Source organism: Chiloscyllium punctatum, chromosome 11, assembly GCF_047496795.1.
Source record: "Chiloscyllium punctatum isolate Juve2018m chromosome 11, sChiPun1.3, whole genome shotgun sequence".
Classification (NCBI taxonomy): Eukaryota; Metazoa; Chordata; class Chondrichthyes; order Orectolobiformes; family Hemiscylliidae; genus Chiloscyllium; species Chiloscyllium punctatum.
In genome coordinates this window covers 86702982-86728940 of record NC_092749.1, presented here as the reverse complement: position 1 = coordinate 86728940, position 25959 = coordinate 86702982, and the positions used below count along the sequence as shown (strand labels likewise).

General features: G+C 38.5%; 1 protein-coding gene across 6 annotated transcripts in view; it reads right to left on the bottom strand.

Annotated features, from left to right (window-relative positions):
* Positions 1–1591: 1591 nt before the first annotated feature.
* The window catches only part of afdna (afadin, adherens junction formation factor a), a 232237-nt gene continuing 207869 nt past the window's right edge, over positions 1592–25959 (bottom strand). For 2 of the 6 annotated variants that reach the window (XM_072581186.1, XM_072581187.1), the window contains 5 exons: positions 22125–22154; positions 18805–18939; positions 18093–18618; positions 14792–14885; positions 1592–3103 (listed from right to left, as the gene is read on the bottom strand). In XM_072581186.1, coding sequence (XP_072437287.1) covers positions 2944–3103; positions 14792–14885; positions 18093–18618; positions 18805–18939; positions 22125–22154 — 945 coding nt within the window. In that variant the 3' untranslated portion in view covers positions 1592–2943. The remainder of the gene's footprint in view (positions 3104–14791; positions 14886–18092; positions 18619–18804; positions 18940–22124; positions 22155–25959) is intronic. The other 4 variants (XM_072581189.1, XM_072581191.1, XM_072581188.1 and 1 more) reach the window with 4 other exon arrangements.

Below are 25959 nucleotides of genomic sequence, written 5' to 3'. Positions count from 1 at the left end.
CAGAAGAGGTGGTATTTGACATCCTAAAATGCATGAAGGTGGATAAATCCCCAGGACCTGATCAAATGTATCCCAGAGATTTGAGGGAATCTGGGAAGAGATTGCTGGGCCCCTTGCTGAGATATTAGTACCATTGATAGCCACGGATGAGGTGCTAGAAGACTCGGGGATGGCTAATGTGATGCCACTACTTAAGATGGTAAGGGAAAATCCAGGAACTATAGACCAGTGAGCCTGACCTCAGTGATGGTAATTAGTTGGAGGAGATTCTGAAGGATAGTATTTACACACGTTTAGAAAGGCCAGGATTGATGGAAAGTCAACATGGCATAGGTAATAGGGTCTCACTAGCTTGATTGAGATTTTTTGAAGCGACAAAGATGATTGTAGGCAGAACAGTAGATGTCATCTGTATGGACTACAGCAAGGCATTCAACAAAGTTCCGTATGGTAGATTGTTTAGCAAGATTAGATCACATTCAATCCAGGTGGAGCTAGTCAATTGGATACAAAATTAGCTTGAAGATAGGAGATGGAGGCTGGTGGTAGAGGGTCGATTTTCAAACTAAAGGCCTACGATCAGTGGTGCACTGCAAGGATCGGTACTGGGTCCACTGCTTTTCATCATTTATATAAATGATTTGGATGTGAATATCAGATGACACCAAAATAAGTGATGTAATGGACAGTGAATGTAGTTATCTCAGAGTACAAGACCTTGAACAGATAGGTCAATGGGTGGAGGGATGACAGATGGAGTTTAATTTAGTGAAATTACGTGTTGCATTTTGGCAAGGCAAATCAGGGCAGGACTTATATAGTTAATGGTGGGGCCCTGGGTGCCAAAGAGACCTTGGAGTGCAGGTTCATAATTCCTTGAAACTGGAGTCACAAGCAGGCAGGTTGGTGGAGGCGGCATCTTGTCTGCTTGCCTTCACTGGTCAGTGCATTGAATATAGGAGTTGAAATGTCATGTTGCAGCTGTACAGGAAGTTGATTAGGCCACTTTTGATAGATTGCATGCAATCCTGCTCTCCCTGCTACAGGAAAGATGTTGTGAAACTTGAATGGGTGCAGAAAAAGATGTTTCCAAGATTGGCAGGTTTGAGCTATAGGGGGTGACTGGATGGGCTGGGGCTTTTTTTTGCCCTAGATTGTTGGAAGCTGTAGGGTAACCTTATAGCGGTTCAAAAAGTCATGAGGAGCATGAATAGGGTGCATAGCCAAAGTCTTTTTCACAGGGTAGGGGACTCCAAAACTAGAGGACATAGGTTTAAGGAGAGATGGAAAATTTTTAAAACAGAGCAGAGGGAGAATTTTTTTATGCAGAGGGTGGTGTGTGTATAGAATGAGCTGCCAGAGGAAGCAGATACAATTACAACGTTTAAAAGGCATCTGAATGGGTACATGAATAGGATGGGTTTAGAGGGATATGAGCCAAATGGGACTGGACTGGTTTATGATATCGGATTGACATGGATGAGTTGGACCGTAAGGTCTGGTTTCGTGCTGTATTACTCTACGAGGCAGTATTTTTTGAATGGTTGCTAATTTTAATTTAGTAGGAAGAGAATGATTTTTCAAATACAAATTTCTTGATACCAAAATCAAAATTCTTTAATCAAGAATGATCACTTGTTCATTGTATCACAAAATATCTGAAACAATTTCTAAGTCTAGATTTCATGAGAAGTATGGCATTCTAATACATTAAACTGTATACCATATATCCAGTTAGTCTATATGTCTTGAATCAAAAGCACACTTAAAGCTTTACAGGCAAAAGCAAGCCAAGACAACTTCTGAATACATACAAAGTAATTTATTAAAAATAGGTTGCAAGTGAAATACAGTAGAAATAAGATACTACAGCAGTTCTGGAGATCAGTAAACAGTTTAATAACAGCACGCTAGTGGTGATCACACAAAAGAACTCTGTAAATCCAACAGAATCCATGAAATATAAGTTTTCCTCTAAGAGCTCTGAATGCCAGCAGCACAGAAACAATAGCAATTTATTTTTCATTTATAAAATTACACTAATTTGTTCCAGTTGTTTGTATCATGCTGTTGGTATTCAGGACTCTGGCAATCACCAAATCACCTGTCCAACTTTAAATACAGCAAGCTTCAAACATGTCCTTCATGAGGGGGTTTATTCTCATTCTCTTCTCTACTGGTTCTTGCTACACAGCTGAAATGGTACAGCACTCTTCTGTTCCACGTGAAACAGCTTCATAAGTAAAAAAAAAAAAATATTTACACTCCAATCTTCATTAGACATTTTTAATTATTGTACATTTAATATAAAGTGATTCCTTTCCTAAGGCAGTGGAAGTCTACTCTATGCTTAGAAGTGTGCATTTATCCCTAATTACAATTATAGACCACAATATTATACAGAAAATTGTTCAACAACTTTAAAATCCAAATCAGAACATCTAGCTAAGAGGAAATTTTGGTTGGAATCATAACAAGTTTTATTAAAATGCACATAGAAGAAAGCTTTTCTTTCTTGTAAGTAGAATGAGGTCCACACTTCCCGTTTATTAGCCACCTACTGCATAGCTGAAACGATTGAGGCACCAGCTGCTGGGCAAGGTTTCTTCCAATACATTTAAAAGCTTCTACATTACAACGTTTACAGTTCTGTATTATACCATTTTGCTTCACCATATGCCATTTCCAGGTGTAGTGCACTCTCAGAAAATCAGAACCCCAAAACTTTGTAAAAGTGACCATTACCTTCATTTAAATTTATTAAAACATTTAACAGTGCTCAATTTGTATAGCTAACTTATAATATGCTTGGTATGCAACTTGCCATAGTGAAAGATTTCCTGCATCCTACTTTAGAGTTGCAGGAGTCAAAGATTTAGCCTGTACAACCTAGCATAGATTAGATACTGAGTGTTTCATTAACACATTCATAAGACGCCAACTTTATTTTGTGTTCAGCTCATTTTCTAGTTCCATCAGTTTTCGTGATGCCTTCACTTTGTTAGAAATGTCCTGTCCATGTGAGAAAAGACGCTGACGTTCTTTAAATGTTAGATTTTCTGGGGATCCTTTCACAGCCGGTGCTTCTGGCTCTTGGCCGTTCCTTTTTTAAATTTAAAAAAAAGATCGTTAACATGCTGGAATATATATAATTATAGTCCAGATTCATTCTTTTCACAATTACTAGTTGCAATGTAGCACCAATTTAAAAATACTTATTTAAAGTTAATTAGTTTCTTTTTTAAAAAAGTTCCAATGCATCAGTATCTTTCTGCTTCAAGGTATTAAACTGCAAACAAGTGCAGAATTCATGAAAATATAACGACAAACCTCCTCTGCCTGCAAACCCCTGTCTGAAGTTTGCGCATTGTCAGCAACCTAATAAACCTACACTGGAAATAATGGATGTAAGGAATTGGAGACAGTCACTTTCACTGCACTACTATCATAATTGCAAAATGTGTCTCAAATGAATTGGACAATTCTAACTGACAGTAACTACATGAAACTGCAAAGCTTCAAGGTAAATACGTAAATATACTTTGGGATAATCTCTTGGAAAGGAACACACCGCAATCTCCTCAATACACAAAAAATTTCAGACCTCCAATATTTTTTCTTTTCCTCTGTGTGGACTACTGAAACAATTAAAATACTTGCACATAGTTCACTAATCCTAAAATGTATAATTTCACTGTTGCAACTGATATAAATAAGGTGAGAGCAAACAAGTTCCCTTTCCTTTATGTATTGGTTGAGAAATGTGCTAATGGATTCTTCTATTTCTATCGTCTGGAAGTCTACATTTGCTGGTCATTATAATTGTTGGGATAACTCCAGTTCCTTGCTACAAAATCAACTTTACAGGAAGAACTATTGCATTTTCAGAATCAATGCAATGTACTGTTTCTCAGTTTGACAATTATTCCAAATTAATTATGTTATTTGGTCAAAAAAAAAACCTCACCAGAAAATTATTCCAAAAAATGTATTAGCACCCCTAATCGAAGTGGTAAAAGGCCAATGTTTATGTAGCTGGCTACCACTCTGAAATGTGAAAAAATAGTAATTCAAGTTGAATTGTGTTTTATTCAATTGGAAAATTTGAATTACAATGTTTTAAAAACCCCATTAGATGCTGTATTTCAAGATCCAATGCAAAGATTTCATTTGGCTTTGGTATCATAAGGATCCTATTGTGGATCTGATGTGGTATATTCATTTTCAGAATTATTCTTCTGTCAAATTATCTACTCTATCCATTGAGATGGATATTCCATAATTTTTTTTTCATGATTTGACAACATTGAAGGAAAGGAGAGGGAGCTGCACTGGGTTTAGTACATTAGTACATTAGTAAGATAATCCCAGATCAGAAGAACGATGTGTTGAATCTGTCTGGTTGGAACCAAAAACAGCAAGGGGTGGCAGACATTAGTTTAAGTTATTTATAGACCACCATCAAATAGCAGTGGCAGTGTTGGGGATGGTATAAATCAAGAGATGAGAGAAATATGTATCATGGGGAAGATAGTATTCACGGGTAACTTCAATGTGCATATTGACAGGGGAAACGAATAAAGCACTAAACCTGTGGAGGATGAGTTTCTGGAGTGTGTTAGGAATGGTATCCCAGAGCAGTATGTTGAAGAGACAACTAAAGGACATGCTATTTTAGATCTAGAATGATGAAATGAAAAAAGGCTAATTCACAACCTTGTTGTAAAAAAATATCTTTCAGGATGAGAGACAACAATGTGATAGAATTTAAAATTCTAAGAGTGAGGTAGTTTGTTAGGAAGCAAGGATGTTTAATTTGAATAAGGGAAATTATGAAGGCATGAGACACAAGCTGGTTGAGGTTAACGAGAACAATCCATTGAACTTCATGCCTGTACATCAGCAATTCAGTGTAAGGAACTACTACATGACTTACAAGAATGATACATTCCTTCAGAAAACTCAGTCAACTGCAGTTGACAAAGCAAGTTTAGATTTGTATATGATTAAAAGAAATGGCTCTAAGGAAAAAGACAGAGGATGGTGGTGGAGGATTGCTTTTCAGACTATGACTAGCAGTGTGCCACAAGGATCAGTGCTGGGTCCACTGCTTTTTATCATTTATGTACATGATCTAGATGTGAACACAACAGGTATAGAATCATAGAGATGTACAGCATGGAAACAGACCCTTTGGTCCAACCTGTCCACGCTGACCAGATATCCCAACCCAATCTAGTCCCACCTGCCAACACCCGGCCCATATCCCTCCAAACCCTTCCTATTCATATACCCATCCAAATGCCTCTTAAATGTTGCAATTTTACCAGCCTCCACCACTTCCTCTGGCAGCTCATTCCATACACCTACCACACTCTGCGTGAAAAGGTTGCCCCTTAGGTCTCTTTTATATCTTTCCCCGCTCACCCTAAACCTATGCCGTCTCATTCTGGACTCTCCAATCCCTATTTATCCTATCCATGCCCCTCAATTTTGTAAACCTCTATAAGGTCACCCCTCAGCCTCCGACGCTCCAGGGAAAACAGCCCCAGCCTGTTCAGCCTCTCCCCAGAGCTCAAATCCTCCAACCCTGGCAACATCCTTGCAAATCTTTTCTGAACCCTTTCAAGTTTCACAACATCTTTCCAATAGGAAGGAGACCAGAATTGCATGCAATATTCCAACAGTGGCCTAACCAATGTCCTGTATAGCCGCAACATGACCTCTTAACTCCTGTACTCAATACTTTTGACCAATAAAGGAAAACATACCAAACGCATTCTTTACTATCCTATCTACCTGCGACTCCACTTTCAAGGAGCTGTGAACCTGCACTCCAAGGTCTCTTTGTTCAGCAACACTCTCTAGGACCTTACCATTAAGTGTGTAAGTCCTGCTAAGATTTGCTTTCCCAAAATGCAGCACCTTGCATTTACCTGAATTAAACTCCATCTGCCACATCTCAGCCCATTGGCCCATCTGGTCAAGATCCTGTTGTAATCGGAGGTAACCCTCTTCGCTCTGCACTACACCACCAATTGGTTAGGAATTTTGCAGATTACACCAAAATTGGAAGTGTAGTGGACAGTGAAGGTGGCTACCTCAAAAGTACAATAAAATTTTGATCAGATGGGCCAATGAATGGCAGATGGAGTTTAATTTAGATAAATGTGAGGTGCTGCATTCTGGAAAGGCAAATCAGGGCAGGTCTTACACACTTAATGGTAAGGTTCTGGGGAAGTGTTGCTGAACAATGAGACCTTGGAGTACAGGTTCATTGTTCCTTGGAAGCAGACGGGATAGTGAAGAATGTCCAATAAAAGAAAGCATACCAAATACAATGCATTGAGTATAGAAGTTGGGAGGTCATGTTGCGGTTGTACAGTATATTAATTAGGCCACTTTGGAATACAGTATTCACTTATGGTCTCCCTGCTATAGGAGCATGCTGTGAAACTTGAGAGGGTGCAAAAAAGATTAGGGTTGGAGGGATTGAGCTGTGGGGGAGAGGCTGAATGGACTGGGGCTATCTTCCCTTGAGAACTGGAGGCTGAGAGGTGACCTCATAGGAGGTTTAGAAAATCATGAGGGGCATCTATAGGGTAAATAGATATGAACTTTTGCCTGGGGTAGGGGAATCCAGAACTAGAAGACATAGGCTTAAGGTGGGAGAGGAAAGATTTAAAAGGGTTCTAAGGGGCAATGTTCTCACACAGAGTGTGGTGCGTCTATGGAATGAGCTGCCAGAAGGTAGCGCTGGAGGCTGGTCCAATTACAACATTTAAAAGGCATCTGGATGGCTACTTGAATAGGAAGGATTTACAGGGATATAGGCCATATACTGACAAATGGAATAAATTATTTGAGAATATCTGGTCAGCACGCACGAGTTAGACTGAAGGTTCTGTTTCCATGTTGTACAGCTCTATGACTCAGGTATGCTATTTACAGGTTGGGAGGTTTATAGAGCATAACAAACAAGGACCAAGAAACTGATAAGGAGAGGGAGAACAGAACAGAACAAACTAGCAAACATAAAAATGGACTGCAAAAGCTTCCCCAAGTAAGTGAAAGGGAATGTTTGGCTAAAATGAATGTAGATCCATTACAGGAAGAAGGCAAGGACTGCAGATGCTGGAGAGTCAGAGTAAAAATGTGTGTCACTGGAAAAAATGCAGAAGGTCAGGCAGCAGCTGAGGAACAGGAGATGATGTTTTGGGCGTAAGCTCTTCATCAGGAATATGGAAGGGGAAGGGGACGGAGAGATAAATAGGGGAGATGGGGCTGGGTGGGGGGGGGGGGTGGGGGAAAGGGGGGGGAGAAAAGGGGGGGTGAAAAAGAGATAGGTGGGATGATAATTGGTGGAGGTGATTGTGATAAGTCAATGGGAAGGGTGGAATGGTTGATGGGAGGATAGGTGGACAGGTAGGATAGGTCACCGGGGATCTCAATCCTCCACATCATCCTAGATTCAATCCGCCAACTCAACGTCACTCTCTTGACACGACCTACCTGTTCATCTTCCGGCCCACCTATCCACTCCACCGTCCCATCAACCTATCACAATCACTTCCCACCTACTTTCTCCCCCAGCCCTAACCCTCCATTTATCTCTCAGCTCCATTCCTGATTAAAGGCTTATGCCAGTATGACACTCCCGCTCCTCGGATGCTGCCTGACCTGCTGTATTTTTTTTTTCCAGTGCCAGTTTTTAACCCATTACAGGAAGAGTCAAGAGAATTTATAATGTGGAAGAAAGAAATAGCAGATAAGCTAAAAGATGAAAACAAACAATGTTGGAAAAACTTAGCAGGTCTTACAGCATTGTGGACAGAGAAATCAAATGAGTCAAAATGTTAATTGTCTCTTGCCCCACAGATGCTGCCAGACCTGCTGAGTTGCTCTAGCATTCGGTGTTTGATTCAGAATTCCAACATTGGCAGTATATTGCCTTTAAGCTAAAAGATTACTGTCTGTTTTCAGTGAGAATGATGAGAAATTTCCCAGAATTAGAGATCCAAGTGGCTAGAGGGAATGAGGAAATGAAAGAAATCATAAGACATATACTGGAGATATTATTGGGGCTCCAAGTTGATAAATCTCTAGAACCTGATGGTCTTCATCCCAGTCTTGAAGCAAGTGACTATAGAGATTTGATGCATTGGTGATTACCTTACAAAATTCTAGATTTTGGGATAATTCCTGTGGATTGGAAGGCACCAAATGTCACCCCACTTTTAAGGAGTGAGTGAGCGAGAAAATGGGCAAGTATAGATCTGCAAACCTTACATCAGTAGTCGAGAAAAGTGTCAGAAATGTACAGCACTGAAACCGACCCTTTGGTCCAATTTGTCCATGGCGACCAGATACCCTAAACTTATTTAGTTCCATTTGCCAACACTTGGCAAAAACTTTCAAAAGTTGACTGGGGGTTGATGCTTATAGGTAAAGGCACAGCTGGAAAATAGGAAGCCTTCAAAAAAATGAGGTAACGAGTCCAGAGACAGTATGTTCCTATTAGGGTGAAAGGCAAGGCTGGTGGGTGTAGGGACTGCTGGATGTCTAGAGAAATTGAGGTTTTGGTCAAGAAAAAGGAAGTATATGTCAGGTATAGACAGCAGAGATCAAGTGAATCCTTAGAGGAGTATAAGGCAGTAGGTGTACACTTGAGGAAAGCAAGGCGGCAAAAAGGGGACAGGAGATAACTTTGGCAAACAGGGTGACAATAGGACCCCTCAAATATCTACAAGGCAGCCTATGTGTGGAACCACAGGAAATGGGGGAGATACTACACAAGTGTTTTGAATCAGTGTTTACTGTAGAGAAGGATATGGAAAATACAGAATGTGGGGAAATAGATGATGACATCTTAAAATGGTAAGGGCAGCAGTGGCTCAGTGGTTTGCACTGCTGCCTCAGTGCCAGGGACCCAGATTCAATTCCAGCCTCTGGCGACTGTTTGCACATTCTCCGTCATGTGCATGGGTTTCCCCCAGGTCCTCTGGTTTCCTCCCACAATCCAAAAGATGTGCAGGTTAGGTGAATTGGACATGCTAAAATTTCCCATTGTTCAGACATGTGGAGGTTAGGTGCATTAGTCAGGGGTAAACGTAGGATAATAGGGTAGAGGAATGCATCTGGGTGGGTTACTCTTCAGAAGGTCGGTGTGGCACTGTAGGGATTCTATGATTCTATTCTATGATTCTAAAAAATGTCTTTAAATGCTAGATTCTATTACAAAGGATATGATAAGGTGCCACACGGGAGGCTGCAGAGCATGGTGTTCGAGGTGAGCTACTGGTATGGATTGAGGATTGGCTGTCTGACAGAAGGCAGAGAGTTGGGATAAAAGTTCTTTTTCGGAATGGCAGCCGGTGACAAGCGGTGTCCCGCAGGGTTCAGTGTTGGGGCTGCAGCTGTTCACATTATATATTAATAATATGGATGAAGGGACTGGGGGCATTCTAGCGAAGTTTGCTGATGATACAAAGTTAGGTGGACAGGCAGGTAGCACTGAGGAAGTGGAGAGGCTGCAGAAGGATCTAGACAGTTTGGGAGAGTGGTCCAGGAAATGGCTGATGGAATTCAATGTGAGCAAATGCGAGGTCTTGCACTTTGGAAAAAAGAATACAAGCATGGACTACTTTCTAAACGGTGACAAAATCCATAACGCCAAAGTACAAAGGAACCTGGGAGTGCTAGTTGAGGATTTTCTAAAGGTAAACATGCAGGTTGAGTCCGTGATTAAGAAAGCGAATGCAATGTTGTCAATTATCTCAAGAGGGTCAGAATATAAAAGCACTGTTGTGCTACTAAGACTTTATAAAGCTCTGGTTAGGCCCCATTTGGAGTAGTGTGTCCAGTTTTGGTCCCCACACCTCAGGAAGGACATACTGGCACTGGAGCGTGTCCAGCGGAGATTCACACGGATGATCCTTGGAATGGTAGGTCTAACATATGAGGAACGGCTGAGGATCCAGGGATTGTATTCATTGGAGTTTAGAAGATTAAGGGGAGATCTAATAGAAACTTACAAGATAACACATGGCTTGGAAAGGGTGGACGCTAGGAAATTGTTTCCGTTAGGTGAGGAGACTAGGACCCGTGGACACAGCCTTAGAATTAGAGGGGGTAAATTCAGAACAGAAATGCGGAGACATTTCTTCAGCCAGAGAGTGGTGGGCCTGTGGAATTCATTGCCACAGAGTGCAGTGGAGGCTGGGACGCTAAAAGTCTTCAAGGCAGAGATTGATAGATTCTTGATGTCACAAGGAATTAAGGGCTATGGGGAGCATGTGGGTAAGTGGAGTTGAAATGCCCATCAGCCATGATTGAATGGCGGAGTGGACTCGATGGGCCAAATGGCCTTACTTCTGCTCCTTTGTCTTATGGTCTTATAAATACACATCTGGATTTGCAAATAGGAAATAGGTTTTGAGAAATTTGCCTTTAGATTTTTCTTAAGCTGTTACTAATAAATTTTAAAAAAGGAGAGCTGATGATTGTAGTATACTTCAGTTTTCACAAGTAGTTTAAGGAAGTTCCCAACACGAAGGTGGTTAGAAAAACGGAAGCATTGGGAGAGGAGGTAATGTGGAGAAAGTGAGGACTGCACATGCTGGAGATCAGAGCTGAAAAATGTGTTGCTGGAAAAGCGCAGCAGGTCAGGCAGCATCCAAGAAGCAGGAGAATCGACGTTTCGGGCATAAGCCCTTCTTCAGGAGGTAATGTACTGACTTGGATTGACTGGCAACAGATAGAAAACAGAGGAGGAATAAATAAGTCATTCTCACGTTGGCAGGCTATGACGAACAAGCTATTGCAAGCATCAGCACTTAGGCCAGCTGTTTGCAATTTCTATCAATAATATAGAGCTAGGGTTTGGAAAATGTAAGTGCAAAAAAGGGACCTAGGTATCCTTGTTGATGAGTCACTGAAGACAAATATCTAGGTGCAGCAAGCGATTAGGAAGGCTGATTGAATGCTAATGTTTATTACAAAGGAATTTGAGTACAGGAGGAGTGAAGTCTTGCTTCATTTGTACAGGAGCTTGGATAAATATCTGAAGCACTGTGGCCTCCTTATCTCAGGAAAGATATCACTCCTGCACATCACTGTCATAGGAGTGCAATCAATGTTCACTAGATTGTTCCTACAATTGTCATATGAAGAGAAATTGAGCAAACTGGGTCTATATTCAAAGAATGAGAGGTGATTTTAACTAAAAACTTAAAGGAGATACACAGGCTAGATGCAGGGAAGATGTTTCTCCTGGTTTGGGAGTTGAAAACCAAGGCACAAGTTAAAAATAAGGGAAGTACCAGTTGGGTCCAAGATAGTGATGAATTTTGTTAGAAAATTTCAAAGATCTGGGGAAGCTCAGTCTTCGAGCATGTTTAAGGCTGAGATTCTAGATTCCTGATTACTAGTGGCAACTGGGTTACTGGCATAAAGGGTAAAGGCACTGAAATGTTTGATCATCCCCCATCATTGAATGGCAGGGCTCAATGGACTAAATGATCTGCTCCTGTTCCTATTTAGTGCATTAATCACATCCCCAAGATTTGATGATGAAACCTCACAAACATCAAGTGGGGCAGCTCGCATTTTTCTTAATTAACCATTTGGCCCGAGGACAGAAAAAATGAAAGCACGTATAATTTTTAGACGTAACTTTGGAAGTGAAAAAAATTGTTTTCATACACAATGTCAACCTTTACGCTGTGATTGAGAAAATTTTGGTCCATTCTGGGCTTCATTTGGTAGTAACATGATCCTTGAACGGCTTGTTGAGACACACATCCAAAAGATTTAACAGAATGCAGACTACTCAACACAACCACAATTTGCATTTTATTTCTTTGTAGGCACCTTTTGACCTTACTATATATTTAATTTTGTTCAGATGACCATGCAAACTCAATATTATCTTTTCATGCCCTGAAGTCTTCATTGGAATTAGTTTGGGATCTTCTCATTTGACATTTCAGATAGTGGAGCAAATTGAAATTCATGGGCATTTTACCCATGTTGCCAATTTGACAATGGATATTATTTTTTGCTGCTAAATTGCTGGAAATTGATCATTCTGGTTAAGGTTTTTTGGAAGCATCCGAGTGCTCTTGGTATTCTGTCATAATGAAAGATATTTTGTTCTACAAATCTGCTACATCATCAGCTGTTGCACCAATTTCTTTGCTAGACTCAACATCTGATATGACCCAGGAGAAAATGAGGACTGTAGATGTTGGGAGATCAGAGTCAAAAAGTGTGGTGCTGGAAAAGCACAGCAGATCAGGCAGCATACGAGGAACAGGAGAGTTGACGTTTTGGACACAAGGCCTTCATCAGGGATGTGATTTTGATTTAGTCCATTCGAGTATGTATGTATCACATTTGTGGTGACAATTTAATTTCAAGGACTCATTATATTTCTTGCAATCAGTCCAGTGGTTGACCTTGGTTTTCACGGTGCAGTTGATCCTGGAAATGTTATGTTCTGACTTGAAAACAGCTTTGCCCATCAGTCTTTTTGCAGGTAGTCCCACTTATTAAGCCGTTAGCATGTGCTGTTAACCTTTGTGTGCATCAAATCATGCACCCAATGGAAACACTACCTGCAGCACCTTGCTCAATCCCTTGTTCCAACTCAATGCAAGCATGAACTTAAACATTGATTTTTTTCACAGAAAAAATTGGGGTTTGATTTATACGTTGAATTGGCTTAAACATGCATTTTGGTGCTTAAAAAAAGGGTCATTTATATCCTGGGTCAACTTATAATTACTATGGTTTGTCTTTGAGCTGAGGTGGTTAACAGGAGACAATAGAAATGTTCATAGTTACTCTTAATGTCTCATGATTAAGGAAATACAGTTCTTATGGAATTAGAACAGTAATTGAAGATTACAGATTAAAAGTAACTGAGAGAACCAGAAGTGACATTAGGAAACTGCTCTTAAACAGGAGTTAGTGAGATCTGGAATACTGGCAGGACAATAATAACTTAAGGATTTGAGTATTTAACCTGATATAGGTAATGTTTTGAAGCTCTTAACAGGAGTGAGATTAATTAGTTTGCTCTTTCAAACAGCTGCAACAATTTGGCTGAATGAGCCCCTTTGGTGCTGTACATTTGGATGATGCCAAATACAGTAATAAGGCATTATGTGCCAAATTATTTCTTAAAATGCATAATCTTCCCTATTCTGTCCTGGCTTTCAGAATTTGCGCTTATGGAATTTATTGCACCCTTAGATCACAAATCTTTCTTTAGTCTGGCACATTGTTTTCACTTGATGCAAAATATTGAGTTGTTGTCCAACACCAGATACACCTAAAGTTATAGTTGGAATTTTGACAAAGTACAAATTCAGTCTGGAGCGTTTATTTAAATTTTGAGCTTTCTTTCAGTCCCAAAAAAAACTTATCAGATGATAAGCTTACTAGCATATGAAAACATAACCCATTCGAAAATTATGATAACTTGCAAATTCTCAAAATAGGTGCCAATGACATAACTAAAGATAAATATGGAATTTAAAAACTGCTTGAATTGATAGATTCCATGCTACAGCACTGTAGGTCAATGGCTCCAACCTGGTTGTTATCTATCTCTTAGTGAGGATGTGTATCGGGTATAAGCAAGTAGGGAAAAAGTTAAGTTTTGAGTTTGTGAAACAAGAAGTTCAGTTGAGCATAACTCAGATCAGATAAGAACTTGCAGTTAACAATGGGGTGCTGGAGGCAAGGGCAATGTGTTAACAAGGTGGAAAAGCATTCATTATGTAGAGCCATTTAACAATATCGGAAGCATTCAGCTTGTAAAGTCAGTTTAACAAGGTGAGAAGTGTTCATTATGTGAAGCCAGTTAAGGTTAAGAACATTCATTGTGTAATTCCAGATGGCTTAATCTTTACTATTAACACTCGCTGATTGTAACAGTCACCCAATCAACAGGTCGTTGATTGCACGTTGCCTTATCTGGATGCTCCTCCCTGAAAAATGATTTACAATTCATTAAGAAACTGCTGGTCAAGAGAGAAGTCCGAGAACTCGTGTCCCTGTGCACGTGGGCGATCGTTCTCTCTCCGTCCAGGGCCCAGAATAAAGGAGGAGGTAAAACCATACTGTGTCTAAGCATTTTGCTTCGACTGAGGGGGAAGAATGGGATGATATTAGTAATAATGCTCAGTAACAAGAAACAATTAAACCTGCAATTTTTAGAATTGGGCAATGAAACTATTTCCAATAAACCTGGATTTTGCTACCCATGCACCACCTTTTCAACCTGTCAATGGGGCACATACATTATTTGTGCTTTCAGATAGATGTGATGTTAATTCCTTAATGTTACATCTCCATCCCTGTTAGAATAGCCCACTGTGGTCCTTGTTAAACTGTGTATTAAACTGTTGTGTTGCAGTTTCTTTAATCGAAATGTGATTCCCAAAATATTGCAAACACTTTGGAGAAACATACAAATAAGCCTGTAATAACAAAGCTGCAATAACAACTTGTGCCAAGAATAAACATGAATACTGACTAGTTGGGCCAGAAATGACTTTCTACTTTATGCATCATGTAACTTTTATAGTCTTTGCCCAAGACTGAACTGACTGTTCCAACAGGAAATCATTAAGAGGCATTTTCAGAAAGCACCCAAAGAGTAAGTTTTAATTGTGTTTTGTACCCTCAAAGAATTGGGGTTCATCCTATAAATAAAAAACACAGTACTACGCATTTGCAAATATAAAGCTTATATACAGTGAGAACAATATATCAACCTTACCCTTTATTCTGCTCAGGACGCTTCTCTCTCGGGCCTCTGTAAACTTCATTTGCTCCAATGCTACTTGTAGTTGATCCGCCATAAGGACCAAATCCTAATTAATAAGTAAAATATTTAGCTTGAAAGGGTTAGATCACAATCAGGAATAATGAAATGCAAAAGCCCATACAAAATATGAACTTTCAATACTGGAAATTGAATGGTAGGAAAATAAACAGAAGAGTGTTTTTATAACAATGGACTACAAATTCTCGGAAGAGAAACTTCATGTTAAAAAACTGAACAATGACTTCAATTTTTATTTTACCAGATAAAGCAACAAAATGTGTTACACGTTGTCCAGGATCAGAAACTCCAGCCTTGTATTGACAGTAATACTGATCCTACTATTTAGGTTTAAAAATCATCTGATTACAAGGTTTGCTCCAGAATAATAATTTACCTTTACTTAGCACTTGTAATACTGGATAATGTTCCAAGGCTTCAGACAGGTGTTGTCTGAAAAAAGTAATTTGCATCTGAAGAAGGGTCAGTTATAAAAGCAGATTTTAAGAAGGTTCTTAATTATGGAAGCAATGGAGAAGTTAGAAAGAAAATTCTAGATCTTATGGTCAATGTTGGGACAAAAAGAAACTGGCGATACACAAGAGGATGGAACTGGAAGAATGCAGAGTTTTTGGAAGGTTGTGGGGTGAAACAATGGTATAAAAATAAGGAGGGAAAAGAAGGAACACAATGTTGCAAATTTTAAATTGGTTGACTTGAAATTTTAGGAGAACTGAGTTGTGTCAGAGGCAGAAGATTAGAACTTGGGTCTTCTGTATTCTTGATTGATGATAATTGCAGTTACACATGACTGGGTTGCAGACAAGCAGCTTATCAACACATAGCATTAAGTATAACTTTTTTTCAGGGAGGGATGGGGGTGGGACAAAGAAAGAGGTTAGTGGTCGTCACTATATGTTAACAATATATGATGAAATAACCCATTGCAGGATATACAGCAGAGATAATAAAGCAAGTTGTTTAAGTTCCACTCAATTGGACAAGAGACAGCATTTGGTACAATCAGCCTTGGTGCAGAGGTCAATAGGAAACAATACATCACAATCACAGTGAATATCCTATGATTTTCATTAGAAATTGGTGGAATCCTGATTGGACATATTCAAACATGGACTTTCAACAATATTGAAATATTCAACAACACATTCAAGAACTCGTGGAAAAGTAATGGGGTCTCAGTTTGTAAAGCAGAGAATTAAATGTGGGTTTGACATGGGATATTTGTTCATGGAAGCAAGTGTTAAAAGGGAATTGGACAATACTAGAGAAGAGAGAACTCAGTTGGTGTGAAGAGAAAACAAATTGGAGGTCAGACGTTCAGTGGAAATGGTGTCAAAACACAGAGCATAAAGAGGGCTAGAAGAGCATGATGAGAATTTAAGACTGGAGCACATTTAGCTTGATGGACAAGGGGAATAGATGCATGCAAATGGAGCATGTAATCTAAATGATCAAGTCATACATGCTTTAAAATTTTAATTGAAGGCAAACCAATTTTCAATTTTATGCTATCTGGGAAAGCATTTTGGAAATTAAAGACAGCTGTCTTTATTTCACATGTTTTATTACTATACTTTCAAAATATTGTAGGCATAGTGAGAAATAATTTGTGAAATGCAGAACTCTTTACCAAGCATTCATTGAGCCAAGGAAACCATTAACCAGGGGATGGAACTGTGCAAACACTCAGTTAATTGTCTGCACAATGGACACTGGATGATGATTATTTCATTCTATGAAAGCTGTGGAAGGGTGGTAGTGGTAGTAAACGAGGATAGAGGCGCGGGAGGGGGATGAAGCAAGTGGGAGATGGATGAGGCAAGGAGGCGGTGAGGATGGAGAATGTGGAAGAGGAGTAGGTGGCAATGACGAAAAAAGGAGGGACCGCATGGCAGTTGGTTGCAGAATTCAATTGAGTTATGTTAGTTAATCAAGGATCTTTACCAGAGATCAAACTGGTAACATTTCCAGACCAAGGTTCCAGGTAAATCCTATCTATTCAGACCAAATCTTTGATAGTGCAATTAATAGGACAATCACGGAGGGTCCCTGGGCATGAATATTACCCCAAGACAGTTTAAACTATAATGTACTGTGTGCATCAGAGTTTCAGCAGCATTCTGACTGGTTGCACAAACTTAAGCCTAGATTTCTCTGATCTGGACGTTAAATATTTCTTTCCCCTTCCCTAAACTAAAGTCTAAAATTATTTTTCCCATTGTACATGTTGACCAATTATAGATTGGGTTTAAAACCAAAATACATATTCCAAATTATTGATATTATTTCATCAAAGACTTAATAATTTACAAGTTGTAACAAGTGTATAGTTTTCTGCTTTGTAAAACAAAGACATCAACATAAACTTGGTTTCTTTTGCTACCATTCAAAAACATTACTAATGCATGAGCAATTTATTTTTTATAAAAACGTACAGCAGGGAGTTTAGTTAAGCACAAAATGAAAAAAAATGAGTAAGGCAAATGACAGTGTTAGGTAATGATTGAAGAGAATATGAATACAATACAGACTATAATTTTGAGTAATCAAATTCTATAGCCAGATTGCATTCTATGCATTATGGACAAATAGTTGTGAAATCTTAATTTACCTATCAACAAACTGTTGTTTGAATAGTTACTAGTTAACCAATAGATTACAAATTTAAATTTAAGAGGCAGACATTTATAGAATCTCAACAAGCATGTTTGTTGTTGATTCACAACTAATTCCACTCATAATGCTAAGTTAGATCACACCAGATCAGTTTCCCTTTGCCACATGAACAGTAAAAGAGAAGGCTTGAAATTCTCAAAATGGATAAAAACTGCAAGCATACCATGCCACCTTCTCTTCCAGTATATGGAGAGGGGCTTTTGAGATGCATTCATTCACAGAACAGATTAAAAACCAAAACCAACAGTACTTTGATTGGAACAAATTAAAGTAAAGGATCAGGTATCCACTAAGCATATTAGGGGAGTGCAACAAAAATATCTAATTTGAGAGGACAGGAAAATCTGAGATAGAAACTAAGAAATTGAAAAGAGAATATTCTTTAAAGGCAAAATGATTCATTGATTCGAATATCAAGTGAAATTTGTGTTATTCTGGAGGAAGAGAATTTTATATCAGGAAATAATTATAGTTGCATTCTCTCTAAGGAAGTTGGAAGAACTTAGAAAGTCCAAACATCAAAAAGGAATACAAGATTGTTACTTGTTTATATCTCTACCTTTTGAACCACTCTGTGGCACGAAGTTCGGTTTGGTTGGAGGGGGAGGGGGAACACCAGCTTTTGGAGCAGTACTGTTGGCATTGGCAGATGGTGGTCGGAATGAGTTTGAAAGATAGTAGCCATCTGAAACCGGGCGGGGTTGACGAATGAATGGCGGCTGCTTAGGGGCAGAAGGGAGATCACCATACGATTTTCTTGTGATGGAGTACTTATCCTGACCTGAAAGATTTGCATCTTCCTCGTCCTCATCATTGTATGGGACAAACTTGGCAGTGTAAACTGTGTCAGGGGAGACGATCTGTGTTTTCATGTAAGAGATGTTTCTCTGAGGAGGGGGAGGAGCGTTAGATGAATGGGATGGGGGAGGGAACTCATACTGCTGGGTTTCAGAAGCATAGTTCCTTGGAAGGGGAGGCCTGTACAGACCAGGTTCATCAGGTTGCAGCAACTTCCTCTCAGCTTCTTCCTGCTGTCTACGCCTTTCAGCTTCCAAACGCGTATAATATTCTTCTTCCTGTCTTCTCTATGGAAAGCAGAAATTTCTGTCAGTGTGAAAAATACAATAGTATTAAAGAGAACTGCTTTCACACATTCATTGGAATACAATGTGGTGGAAAAATTGTAAATAGGCAAAACCTCTCAACACCAACTTGATGGCTGCTGGGGACAGGAGCAAAGCAAGGAAATGCACATTAAAAAAATCATCAACCTTTTCTTCAGTTTCTCTCCTTGCTTGCTCCTCCTCTTGACGATGACGCTCATTATCTTGCCTTGCTCTTTCTTCTGCTTCTCTTTTTCGGATATCTTCCAGTTGCTGATGACGCCTGCGTTCTTCATCTTGCAACTGTAATTAATTTATTGATATTTAATTTTAAATTCAACAATTGGAGATTCTCCCAAAAATTGTTTCTAGTAAGCTACCAGTAATCCATGGTACATTTGGTATATATAGAAGACAGTTTTTACTTCGATCACCAGGATGCTACACTACAGAACATTACCATTAATGCTGATATATCAGCAGTCTATCAGAGAGCAAACTGCTTTGAAGTTTTATTCCTGCACTGGCAAAAATGACTATGACCAGCAGATTATTACCTGCACTGACACTAAGCTTCAATTTATCTAGTCAGGTAGTTTTCTCTCAACATGTTGTAGAATGTAACTCATTTATAGGATCAGATTTCCCCAAAAGACGACTGCCAGCCTCACAAATAATGATAATTTTAAAAATACATAATGGAACATTGTTATACATTTTCCAAGTAGCAATTTGTGTTTTAGAGCTTACTCAATCCTGAAGTTTTTGAACAAATAAATTAAACAAGGCTTTACCTTGATATTTGAACAATAGAAAAGAGATACTACAGTGGTTTAAAAAATGATCCAAAATGTAATCAAAATTACAAAGTGCAGCCAAAGGTTAGCCCTGGCAAGGTATAGTCAGTTCTGCTGGCAAGTGGGGAACACTGTTTCTAAATTGTAAACTTGTAAAATGTGTTGGCTATAACACTATTAGATTGTCAACATTAGTATTATTTGTATTGCACGATTTTTGTATAGCATGGGGTCACAGAGGAATGCGACTATCCTGTTAGAGAAGAATGACTATTTTGCTCCTCATGGCCAAAGCAGCATTGTATTTTGCATTCTACGTGTCACTCTTCCTTTAGTTCTAAGTACAGATTAACAACTTCCATTAGCATAACTGCTCAATCAACAATTCCTGAAAATTGTTTGAGGTGTTAGTCAGCTGAAATGATGCAATCCTGCTCAGCCATTTCAACTAAAATAAAACACAAGAGAAGCACTAATACTGATGAGGGCAATAGTGACTGCTAAACTATAAGTTGCGTTCTGACATTTCATTACCATAAACTCACATCATAGCATATTTTTCTGACAGGTTCTTCCACATGCTTTACACTTTCAAACAATGTTAACACCCAATAAATTGCATAAGTTGAATCAGACCGTATTTAGAGAGAGAAAAGCTGGAATCAATTTCAGTTCCATAAAAACAGTACCCTGATCTCATTATAATATTTAGCTTTACAGACACATCTTTACAATAAGAGATACTTTAAAATATAATTTAATCATACCTCAATCCAACATCAAAGACAAGGGATATAAGACAGTAATATTATTTTAAATAAAGTTTAACATATAAAGCAACTGAACCACCACTTTTATTTGATGATTTGCTTTTCAAAAACAAATTTCCTTTCCCGTCCTTGCATCAATTGACACAACACACTATACCTGATGAAAAGCACCAATTAACCAACAAGCTTGATGGAAGTTGTATTCCTCAGCAATTTTCAGGCCCATCATCGAACTAATCATTTACAAACAATAACTTTAAAAAAGGTTGAGCATATGTAAAATGAATGCTGAATTGTTCAGCCAGTTCAATTAAAACAGTAATTTCTAATTTAACAGAATTTACTTCAAATAACATCCGGCTTTCTTAAGTAGTGACTTGTTGCATAAACCTCAAGTCACTACTTTATAGCGATCATAATAAAATAGTGAAATGGAACATTTTGGTTTGGGCTGCTCGTGTAAAGGCACAGAAAAGATAGATACAACTGCACACACTATGTAAAAACAAAAACTATCATATCGTCGTTATTGCATTCGTTTTAATATTTTTAGTAGAAAATATATTACAAGGACATTGCTTCAAAATCATACTGATCAAATTGAAGGAAAAGCTAAATTTTGTTTCTGAAAAACAAATCACAAAGCTTTCCATATGGACAGTACATTAACAGGGAAGTTGACAGCAATAAGGTCAGTGTGATAAAAGAGCATAAAAGTTGTGGAGACAAAGTATCATCACAAAAAAAATCCACAGCAACTTAAGACACTGAAGCAACATGACTCTATGGTGGGGCTGATTTATCATAGTTGAATCCTTACTTCAATTACCTATACGAGCTACATTTCTGTTGATTGAGGGGAACAACAATGAAAAAATAAATTCAGCTTTGGCACAGTTCTGTAGTATTTTCCTGTTTAGCTTTTGGTTAAAAAAAACAAGAGGGGGCAAAAACATAGTGACTTGCATCTTCGAACATGAACGAATACTGCTTCAAAAGTAGAACAGCGTAACAGCTAATTTGTGCCACATACGAAAATGTGATACTATTTAAAGATGACAAGAATTTTGTAGTGAAGCCAAATGTACAATGTTACAAGTCTTAAAATCTGATATAAAGACTGAAAATACTGGGAGTACTCAGTCAGCCCAGCAGCATCTGTTGAGAAAGAAAGGTCATTGCTCTGACATGTTAATTCGATCATCAGAACTAAAAAGAAATGAGATTACAGGTTTTAAGTAAGTGCAAAGCTAGGATACAGAGGAAGGGTGGGTTTGAGAACAAAACGAAGGATAAGGGCGTCAATAAAAATGAGATTATATGCAATCCTTTTGCTTTGCACCATCACGTCTCTGGTCAACTACCTGAAATGTTAACTCTAGGCTCTCCACTGATTCTGCCAGATCTGCTGAGTACCTACAACATTTGTTCTCATTTTGAAGTTTAGAGCTTATTCAAGAGAGTGCTTCAAACTTTACAACAAGTTAACAGGTCTCTTGTCTTATATCAATAAAGACTTGTGATAGGCCAGTGCATGAACCTGGTTGATATAATGAAAATATTATGGTATCAATCATAAGATCAAAAGGGGATGGAAGAGGGTCAACAGAACAAATAGCTTGCAAAACAGAACTACTCTTTACGTATGCTGTTCCCAAACATTAAAATTCCAGTTCAAAAGTTCATCCAGATCATAAACATGCTATTTAAAATAAAAGGCCACAAAAAAAAAACAGAATATAGATCAAAACAACACACAATGAAAGAAAATAATAAAACATCAATATTTGGCACATTTACAAGGCACATTAACACTAAATTGCGACTGTTCCCAGATGCAGTCTCCAAAACCAGACATAAATTAGCAAAGAAGAGAATAAGCAAGCAGGAAACTAGCTAGAGGAAGAATTTCAGAACATACCAAATCTAGAACCGAGATGGCTGGAACAGTCTGCGGCAGCGATAAGAAGAAAAGGAAATATGCAGCAAAATCATTAGTTCAGTCAGGACCCATAGCTGTTGGATAGGATTTCATTACTTCTGGCACAAAATTAGAAAATCTTGCTCTGTGAACAAGCTCTTGCTAGACTGCAAAGAGCTCAGTGTCAGACATATGGAAGAAAACAGACATAAAAAAGAAGGATGTATTTTTAAAGAAGTACTTGAGAGAGAGAGAGAGAGAGAGAGAGAGAGAACACAAAAAGAATCAAAATAATTTAGGATTAATAGTAAGCAAAAATCAATGATAAAACTTGAAAGTGAGCATGAGAATAGCCTATAGAATTAATCATTTGTAGGACTGTTCACTCCCAAATATTTACTCAGAGCTGCTTGTGAAGGCTTTCCTTCCAACATGTGATTTTGTAAGCACATAGTACAAGTAGATAACTTAATATTTCAGTTGTGGGACTCACATTCTCATATAAAGTGGATACTTATTAAACAAACATTATACTATTTAACAATATCTAACAAGGTTTTATAGCTCATCTCAATGGTGTTGCTTATAATAAAAGGCTATGCCTCTTCAACTGTCTTGATATCTTTCCTTCTATAGCTTTTGTTTAACCTGTTTTCATCCTTAACTGAATGTATCTTCTGTAGAGGCAAGTAATTCTTTACATTCAACTCAGTTCTTTCTACAGGTGTCACAATATGCTTTACATGATAGCGTTTAGAATTGGAGTGGAGAAGAGACAATAGCAGCAATTGAAGACTGGTGCACAAATCAAATATGCATGGTATGAATAGAGGGAAGAGGAATAGGGCTTAACTTGTTGTAAAGCACATGGAATAGGGTAGTGGGGTCAGAGATTACTCTGATCCACAAGAGAACCCATGAGGATGGTGCACGAGTTGCATGCTTTCATGGAAGAAGCTGAAGAGTCAGAACACTTTAGATGGTAGAAAAAATTTAATTAAAATACAGAAGACTGAACTCAGGAAGTTGGGCACTAAATTTGGGAAGAACAAGTTTGGGTAAATAAATAGGTCAATGAGTGAATGGGAAGGGAATTTGGCTATGAAAGTAATTGGGAAGGGGGGGTCTGGAAATAGTTCAAGACATGATCATGTGTTTGAGAATTGGCAAGTTCAACTGATGTGGTAGATAAGATTTCCTAGAAGGAGTAGGGGAAAAAGCACAGTAGGTATAACAGCTACAAAAGGTCAAGACAGAATCATATAGCATAGTAACAGACCTTTTGGTCCAACTCATCCAACTGACCTCATTTGCCTGCATTTAGTCTGTATCCCTTTAAACCTTGTCCATTCCCGTATCTGTCCAAATGTCTTTTAAATTTTGTAACTGTACTCATCTCTAGCATTTCCTCTGGAAGCTCATTTCATATATGTATCACCCTCTCTTTAAAAACAAATTGCCCTTCAGGCCCCTCTTAAATCTTTCCCTTCTCAACTTCAACATGTGCTGCTTAGTTTTGGAATTGCCTACCCAGGGGAAAAGACTTTAGCTATTCACCTTATCTAACTCCCTTATAATTTTGTAAACCTCTATAAAGGTCACCCTTCAGCCTCCTACACTCCAGGGAAAAAAGTCCAGGCCTATCCGTATAACTCAAACCCTCCAATCTCGGAAGCAGCATGGTAAATCTATTTTGCACACTTTCCAGTTTAATACCATCCTTCCGATAGCAGGACAACTGGAATTTTATGCAGTACTCCAAATGTGGCCTTACCAATATCTGCTACAGCCATAATGTGACACCCCACTTCCTGTACTCAATGCTCTGACCAATGAAGGCAAACGTGCCAAACACATTCTTCATTACCTTAACTGATGTCACTTGCAATAAACTACATTTCTGTAGTACTGTTCGACAACATTTCCCATGGCCCATACACTAACTGTGCAAGTCTTGCCCTGGTTTGTCTTACCAAAATGCAACATCTTGCATTTATCTAAATTGAACTGTCAGTCCTCAGCTCATTGGCCCAGTTAAACAAGATCACACTGTTCTCTTAGATAATCTTCTTCACTGTCCACTTTACTAAAAATTTTGGTCTCATTTGCAAATTTATTCACCATGCCATATTCTCATCCAAATCATTTGTGTGATCAACAACAATGGATCCAATCCCTGCGGCACACTTCTGGTCACAGATGTCCAGTCTGAACAACTGTTTCCTACTGTCAAGCCAAATTTGTATCCAATTGGCGAGCTCTCCCTGGATTACACATCATGCAACCTTACCAACCAGTCTACCCTGTGGAATGTTTTCAGATTTGTCAACAGATCTGACAAAATAGGTTAGCTGCAACCTTTTTTGGACAGAGGTTGATGGATAAGAGGAAAAAAAAAATCAGTTGCACACAGTGGGCAAAATTTTAAAAAAGTTAAGTCCAGCTATAGCTAAAACTCTAGCAGAGAAAAAAAAAGAGTTCTAAATCCTGAAGGAGTTAAGTTCTGAGACAAAAGAAATGTGGTCAAAATGACAGAACTCTTCAGTTTTTCCATGGAATGAAGCAGAATGCAGCAAATTAGAAACTTCTAAACTATTCAGAACTATCTTTTTATGTTGTAACATTATATTTAAAATAAATGCCGAAATTGTAAGCTGTAAATAGGTTTTTAATAGAATTCTAAGCCCGGTTTCGTCTTGCTTAATATAATCAGCAATTATATGGTTGGTTGGCAATGCAGTAGCTTCTAAGACTGTTCCTGAATTGCTGGATTTACTACCTGGAATGAATGGCAGTGATTTTGACATCTCAAACAGTCCGGATTAACACAAACCCAACTACAGCTACATAATCCTTTATCTGAAAATCTTGGGGCCAGCTGTTTTTTTGGAGTTTTTCAGATTTCTGAATAAATGACATTTTCACAGTGAAATAAAAAAAGTATTACCTACAGCAGACGTATGCGTGAATAGTACGAGCACTGAAACACAACTGACGCCTGCCAGTGCTGGGCCATGCCACCACATCACATCTGAGTGATGTGGGTCGAATGAGTTGGGTCACCTGCTTGCACACCAAAATGATGCTCTGTACTCCACAAAAAGAATTTCGGAGCTTTTCGGATTTCGGATAAAGGATTGTGTACCTCTCCAGTCGTTATTTGAAATAATAATTTTTTGCTATGTTTTTAAGACTTAATATTGTTAATGTACAAAGATGAAATGTATTGAAACATATAGATGATAGAATCCTAAAAGGATGACTGACTTTTCAATTAGAGGATACTCAATTTACCTTCACAGAAATGAAGCATAACTAAGCTAAAGAGAGCATTATTCTTGATATTTTGCTATGCCATTGTACTATTTTATTTATAATAATCTGCAAATTATTTATGCCTTTTCAAAGGTATCTTCTGATATAGTCATCCTTCAAATAATTTTAAGCAAATACTTTACATGACGGAAGGAAACATTGAAACTACCTGCAGTGACTCACTTATGGAGACACTTAAGACTCCGAGTCAAAGTGAGGTACAGCATAGAATCAGACGCGTCGGAAAAACCCATGCCAACCAGATATCTAGGCCCATTTGCCAGCACTTGGCCCATATCTCTCTACACTCTTATTCATACACCCATCCAGATGCCTTTTAAGTGTTGATTGTACTAACTTCCACCCTTCTACTGGCAGCTCATTTCATTAATGCACCACCCCTTGCATGAAAATATTGCCCCTTAGGTCCCTTTTAAATCTTTCCCCTCTCACCCTACACTTATGCCCTCTAATTCTGGATTCCCCCAACCCAGGGAAAAGACCTAGTTTATTTACCTTA